The sequence below is a fragment of the Microtus ochrogaster genome, unplaced genomic scaffold (assembly GCF_000317375.1).
Source record: "Microtus ochrogaster isolate Prairie Vole_2 unplaced genomic scaffold, MicOch1.0 UNK1, whole genome shotgun sequence".
Classification (NCBI taxonomy): domain Eukaryota; kingdom Metazoa; phylum Chordata; class Mammalia; order Rodentia; family Cricetidae; genus Microtus; species Microtus ochrogaster.
The window spans coordinates 37,512,109-37,519,415 of record NW_004949099.1 but is presented as its reverse complement, the minus strand read 5'-3'; the positions used below and the strand labels follow the sequence as shown (position 1 = coordinate 37,519,415).

Sequence of the window (7,307 nt, the reverse complement as noted above, 5' to 3'; positions counted from 1 at the left end):
TACAGATGTTAGCCAGCACACCTAATGTGAGTGCCAGGAGTACAGATGTTAGCCAGCACACCTAGTGAGAGGTTCCTGTGAGTGCCAGGATTACAGATGTTAGCCAGATGTTAGCCAGCACACCTAATGTGAGATTTCTTCTTTTCATTTCTTTCTCCCTCTCTCCCCCTTATTCCTTCCTGAACTGGGGACTGCACCTTTGACCTCACGCATGCTAGACAAGTGCTCTACTTTCGAGTTCCATTTGCAGCCCTTTCTGTATTTTCTCCCTAGTCTTTATTTTGGCACAGATTCTCATTAAATTGACCGGTTTGGCCTTAACTTAAAACTCTCCTGTCTTTTCCAACTAGCTGTGATCACAGGCCTGCGCCATCAGGTCCAGCTTTTGGGATTAAAATAATCTTTCCTCTTGCGAATCTTCTTGTTCATTTGCCTGTTTCTGATTTTATACTGTGCCAATCATTTAATTTTCACACCCCCATTCAATTTCTTCCTTTAGATTTTTCTCTCTTCTGATTTTATTACATTGTTTCCTTTCAGTTTGCTGCAAAGAATCAACAATTTGGTCCTTACTGTGGCAATGGATTCCCTGGGCCACTAACCATTGAAACCCAGAGCAATACTCTTGATATTGTCTTTCAAACTGACCTAACAGGGCAAAGGAAGGGCTGGAAACTTCGTTACCATGGAGACCGTGAGTAGCTAAAAGGGCCTTTTTGATTGGTGATATTAAATAAATTCTTTGGACGTGTAGAATCAAAAAAAAATCGATTGTTGTCTGATTAGTAACCTTTAATGAGTCTTGAAAACACAGACAATGGGGAGTGGGTAGCTAATTAGTGGCGTCCTATTCGTTTACACCTCTGCCATATTGGAATGGTAGACATTAGAATTGAGGACCGCGGAAGATGTTAGAAAGTATGAAAATGGGATGGGAGATGGGAGACAGGGGAGAGCATTTGCAGGACAGGTATGAGCTCTGAGTTTCCATCCTTGTACCACAGAAAAATCTAGGCATAACCATGTGTGTTTGTAACTGCTGTGTTTGGGAGTGGATAGGCAGAGAGAGAGGAATCACTGGGTTTTGGTGGCCAGCTAGCCTAGGCAGAAATGGCAAGCTCCAGCTACAGTGAGATTCCCCCATCACAAGAGGGTAAGGCAGAGAGTGATTGACAGAGCAGGTACCCAGTGTCCTCCTGGCCTCTGCATTGGTACACCAGTCCCTCTGAAGAGTGGGACTGTTTGAGAACAGTATTACACAGCTATAATTACAGCACTGGAGGGGTAGAGGCAGGGGGATTACTACAAGTCTGAGACCAGCCTGGCTACATAGCAGGTTCCAGTCTAGCCTAGGGTATACAGAGAGAGAGAGAGGGAGAGAGAGAGAGGGAGGAGAGAGAAAGAGAGAGAGAGACCCCAACCCTGTCTCAGAAAAGTGGGAATTATGTAACATAGCACACAGTTTCCAACCATTTAGTAAAATCTCATTTCTGTCCTCCTCAAGCAATCCCTTGTCCCAGAGAAATCACTGCCGATTCTATTTGGGAGCCTGAAAAGGCAAAATACGTGTTTAAAGATGTGGTGAAGATATCCTGTACGGAAGGGTTTGAGGTTGTGGAGGTAAAGTACCGTTGAGGCTTCTCTCTGGTCTCTGGGTCCAGATTAGACATCTGGGTGCTGGAGGCTGTCGCTGCCAGATCAGGATAGTAACACTCAACCATAGAAGGAACGGCTCAAGATTGTCCGTCCTTCCGGTGAGGTCTGGGTGTCCATCCTTCCAGTGAGGTCTGGAGCTCCGGGGCCATCTTGCCCTCTCCACCCTCAATCTTCCTCAGGAAGGGAGCTGAAATGCTGGGGCAGGGCTCTCTTCCAGCCCCAGCTCCTGGGTGCTCAGAGTTATTCTTCTAAAGATGCCCCAAGCCTCTTTTGATGAGGACTTCTCATTGATCGAAGGCCTGAGATCAACTGAGTTATTGGATTTGATTTTCCATGTGCTTTTCTGAATTAATGTTGACATCTGTTTTTCTCCAGGGAAACGTTGGCTCAGCGTTCTTCTATTCTACTTGTCAAAGCAATGGGCAGTGGAGCAATTCTGGACTACAATGCCAGCGTAGGTGTTCCTTCAAGTGGAGCTCCCCTTGCCCTTCCCGAAGGGAACGGGATAATCGACACATCAGAATTCAAACGCATGGTTTCCTTTTAGGCTTGTGAGAGAATGGCATGTGTGTGTGTTTTTTTTTAACCCTATAATGGAGGATTGTCTAGCTCTTGTCTAGTCCTAGGCCACGTAGACTAATGTGTTTCTTCTAAAGAAAGGGGCAATGGAGTATGGAGCCGAGGACTCGAAGGGAGTATATTCTGGGCTCTCACAGGTGCCTCTGCCGACCAGAGAAATAGGTTCCTCCTGGCCTCTTTCAAGGGCCATCTGGATTGGCAGGTCTCAGTGGGCTGGAGAACTGGGTTAGAGAAGATGCCACAAAAGAGCTGGTGTTGGAAGACTCATCATGGGTGTGGTTATGGACGTGGCTGAGGAAGAGTGAGGAGTGAATGGGGCCCCTAACTCTTCCTGGGAGAAAATGACTGTCCTGACTGTCCATTTCCCTGCTTCTGGTAGCTGTGGACTGTGGTCTTCCAGAACCCATTCAGAATGGTAAAGTTGACCATCCAGAAGATACTCTATTTGGTTCTGTCATTCACTACTCGTGTGAGGAGCCGCATTATTACATGGAACACAATGAACATGGCGGTAGGTTTCTTCTACCGGAAGAAGAGAGAGGGGGAGGAACGTGAATGAGGCGGAGGGGTGAATGCCATGTCTCTCTGGTTGGAGAGAGTTTATAGAGAAGTGAGAAAGAGTAGACACTGTCATCCTTTTGGCTTAGTCTAAGGACACAGTTGGCTTGTGGGATAGGGTATGTTTTCAGGGATCATTGAAGGGGGATCATAGAGGTCACTGGTTTAGTGTCACAGCTGCAGCAGCAATTCCTTTGCAGCATCCACTTCACATGGTTATCTGACTTTGGACCAGTTATTTCATGTAGAATTTGCAGGGCAGACACGGTGATGGAGGTGTGTAATCCTAACACTTGGAAGGTAGCAGTTGTTCAGGGCGAGCCTGGGCTATCTTCCTCCCACTCCCCACCCCCACTCCCATTCATTGTTTTTGAAATGGAGTTTCGCATAGCCCAGGGTGGCTTTGCCTTTTCCTTGGAGCAGAGGCTGGCCTGGACCTTCCTGCTTCCACCTCCTAAGTGCCAGTGCCATCACTCCTGGGCGAAGGTTCTTTTCTAGCTGATTGGATATGGTTCTCCCTTCAATGTCCAGAGAGTCTTTGTATAAATGGAGGATGCAGGAGAGATGTGCCGAGTGTGACCCATGTTCCTTGTGCTATTCCAGGGGAGTATCGCTGTGCTGCTAACGGGAGCTGGGTGAATGATGAGCTGGGTATAGAGCTGCCCAAATGTGTTCCAGGTAATCGGGCTGCCGTGTGGGTAGAGGCTGTAGATGTCCATGGGGGGAGCAGGTACCACGTGGAAATAGCTAGGACTTAATCCTGGCACCCCAGAGTGGAGTATGGTAGTAACTCTGGGTTCTGGAGTTCCTTCATCTGTATCAACTCAGGCTGACTTGAAGGGAAATAAGAAAGTCTTCCAGCATCAACAGTCGGTGTCATATTAGGCATTAGGGAACTACAGATCAAACCACATTAGCAGAGTGGGGTGCTGGGCTGTGCACTCAGCACTCTGGATGCTGAGATAGGATGGTGAGATCAGTCTAGGCTACACAGTGAGACCCCTCCCTCCACACCCTCTAGATAAGAGCTTCATCTGAGCACGAAGTGGCGATGTGGCAGTGTAGAAAGCCTGCTTCCAGTCTGGGCGAGGTTAAAGTTTCCCAGCATGACCTTCTAGCTGGTTCTCTGGGCGTGAACTGTGCCTCCAAGAGGCTGTGAGTCAAACTGTGGAGAGTGGGAAGTGCTAGCTCGTTTGGTTCAGTTGTTCACGTAAGCCAATCTCGACCATAAACCTGCTTGGCACTGCCAAAGGAGATGTTCAGGGGAGGTTAGGTGTCTTAGTTAGGGTGTCTGTGGCTGTGAAGAGATACCATGACCACAGCAACTCTTATAAAGGAAAAACATTTAACTGGGGCTGGCTTACAGTTCAGAGGTCTAGCCCATTATCACCATGGTGGGCCATGGTGGCATGCTGGCAGCCATGGTGCTGGAGAAGAAGCTGAGAGTTCTACATCCTGATCCACACCAACAGGAAGAATTTGCACATAGGAGACCTCAAAGCCTGTCCCCACAGTGACACACTTCCTCCAACAAGGCCACGCCTACTTCAACAAGGCTAGACCTCCTAACAGTGCCACTCCCTATAAGCTTCTGGGGGCCAATGACACTCAAAGTAGCATTCTAGGATAAGTCCAATGTGGAGGTTAGTTGAGCAACTGACATCGACGAAGACATGCTGGAGAACTCGGTCACCACTGGGTACGGCAGTTGGGTGGCTGAGTTTTCCAGAGGCCAGCCTCACCTCCTGCACCTCCCTGTCTTGTTCCTATTCCCATCCAGTCTGTGGAGTACCCACTAAGCCCTTTAAAACCTATCAGAGGATCTTCGGAGGATCCCCTGCGGAGATTGAGAATTTTCCCTGGCAAGTCTTCTTTGAGTACCCACGGGCTGGTGGGGCTCTCATTGATGAGTATTGGGTGCTGACGGCGGCCCACGTCGTGGAGGGAAATTCCGACCCATCGATGTACGTGGGGTCCACGTCTGTGAGAATGGAACATCTGAACAATGTCCAGAAGCTCACCTCCGAACGTGTGTTTATTCATCCGGACTGGAAACTGGGGGATGACCTAAGCACACGGACAAATTTTGACAATGACATCGCATTGGTGCGACTGAAAGACCCCGTGAGAATGGGGCCCACCGTCTCTCCCATCTGCCTGCCAGGCACCTCCCCAGAGTATGATCTCTCCGAGGGTGACCTGGGGCTGATTTCAGGGTGGGGCCGAACAGAGAGGAGAAATATTGTTCTCAACCTCAAAGGGGCAAAGTTACCCGTCACCTCTTTAGAGAAGTGCCAGCAGGTGAAAGAGGAGAACCCCAGAGTGAGGGCAGAGGACTACGTCTTCACCAGCAACATGATCTGTGCTGGAGAGAAGGGTGTTGATAGCTGTCAGGGGGACAGCGGCGGGGCTTTTGCATTGCGGGTCCCCAATGTACAGGACCCCAAATTCTATGTGGCAGGCCTGGTGTCCTGGGGGAAGAAGTGTGGGACCTATGGGATCTACACGAAGGTAAAGAACTACATGGACTGGATACTGGAAACTATGCAGGAGAATAGTGTCCCCGGTCATGACTAACCCGCGGGCACCGCCAGCCCCTCCAAGGCACCGCAAGGTCATCGCTCTCAGATCCGCACGACAGTACCGTTCTCTCACAACGATGGAGAGAAGACGCTGGAGTCTGATTAGCACTGGACTTGATTGTCCAGATTGTTCAGTGCTAATTGTACTCCTGCATCATCCTCCCGGGTGGAGGGAGGATCTGGTCACAGGCTGCTGCTTCAGTTGTGAGTTTCTGTCTGCTACCGGTAACAGCAAGGCAGAGGCCCTTCTGTCTTGTGCCTTTCCACAAGGATAGCTTAATTTTTCTTCCCTTTCTTTTACCTGCTTGAGATTACATTTATAGTCCTTGGAGCCCTTTATTTACTTACAATAAAGCATGTTTCTAATCTGGTTCTGGCTGACTTCAGGGCTGCAGAAGGAGAGGGAAATGGCAGGGCATCCTGTCATGGAACTCAGGTATCAACCGCTCATCTTTGACCATCATGCAGACAGGGAATTCAGCTTTTCTTCTTTCCAGCTGAGATTTACTGAATACCGTGAAGTTAGAATTGACTTTTTAGTTTTCCTTTGTGAGTTGTCCCAATATGTCTCCCAGAAATTAATTTTCTTATAATATTCCCTTTTATCATGCAATGTAATGACAGAAAAAAAAAAGAAAGACATTGAACATTCTTGCTCTGCTGTTTTTGGTAGTTTTGGTCAATTTGTCAGTTAGGTGGCAAACTGGACTGAACTCTGACAAAATGTGACAGCCAAAAGTCCAGAGAGAGCTTCTCTGACTCTCTCTAGGGAAGAAAGCTGGAAACAAAACGAAATCTCCACCCCAAGGATGTCATGATGACAAAGGACCGTCGAATAAGGGTTTCGTGTGAGATCTCGGGATGTAGCCTACACCAAATTAGAACTCACTATGTGACTGGAACTTATTGCTCCCTTGCCTCAGTTTCCCCAAGTGCCAGGATTACAGGTCTGTGCCAGAACATCGAGTATGTATTGCTTACCTGCTGTGCTGAGCATCGCATCCCAAGGCCTCACAGGCTAGGCATGTGCTCTGCTGCTGGGGTATGAGATACACTCCAGCTCTGAAACACAGAATTAAAAAAAATAGGGCAGCAGTTCTCAATCTGTGGGTCATGACAAAACACATTTCTGGTGGACTTAGGAACCCCCAGTCATACATGAATTTTCATTTCATTATACTCATAACTGTAATCTTTTTTTTAAAGATTATTTATTTATTACATATACAGTATTCTGCCTGCATGTGTACCTGCACCCCAGAAGAGGGCACCAGATCTCATTACAGATGGTTGTGAGCCACTATGTGGTTGCTGGGAATTGAACTCAGGACCTCTAGAAGAAGAGTTAGTGCTCTTAACCACTGAGCCATCTCTCCAGCCCCTCATAACTGTAATCTTGCTACTGAGTGGTGTCTCACTCAGTTCCTAAGACCATCCGATGATCTCAACCCACAGGTTGGGAGCAGCTGTGATAGAGTCTTCTATAGCCCAGGCTGGCCTCAAACGAGCTACATAGCAAAGGATGGCCTTGAACTTCCGATCCTCCTGCCTCCACTTTCTGGGGTTACCAGTGTGCATTTCCAGGCCTGGATTATGCTGTGCTGAGGTTTTAACTCAAGGCTTCATGAATGCTAGGTCAACACTCTGCCAACTGAGCTATACCCCCAGCAGAAATACAGCACTTTAAAAGCTGAAAACAGGGGTTCTGTCCTGTTTTCATGAGGGTTAAGGATCGAGAATGAGAGTCCAGGGCTGGAGAGTACACATTTGACAAAATCTGAGTTCCAGCCCCAGATCTGTGGAAGGCAAGAACTGACTTCTCAACATTGTACTCTGACCTCCACATGCAGTGTGCATGGGTAACCAACTTCACACACACACACACACACACACACACACACACACACACACACACACACACTTATATTCACA

At 48.1% G+C, this 7,307-nt stretch overlaps 1 protein-coding gene across 1 annotated transcript in view; it reads left to right on the top strand.

Annotated features, from left to right (window-relative positions):
- C1s (complement C1s) overlaps positions 1–5,746 on the top strand; it is a 12,607-nt gene extending 6,861 nt beyond the window's left edge. Inside the window, exons 7-12 of the mRNA XM_005365187.2 lie at positions 541–694; positions 1,505–1,620; positions 2,032–2,110; positions 2,615–2,746; positions 3,397–3,471; positions 4,574–5,746. Coding sequence (XP_005365244.1) covers positions 541–694; positions 1,505–1,620; positions 2,032–2,110; positions 2,615–2,746; positions 3,397–3,471; positions 4,574–5,370 — 1,353 coding nt within the window. The 3' untranslated portion in view covers positions 5,371–5,746. The remainder of the gene's footprint in view (positions 1–540; positions 695–1,504; positions 1,621–2,031; positions 2,111–2,614; positions 2,747–3,396; positions 3,472–4,573) is intronic.
- Positions 5,747–7,307: the final 1,561 nt, after the last annotated feature.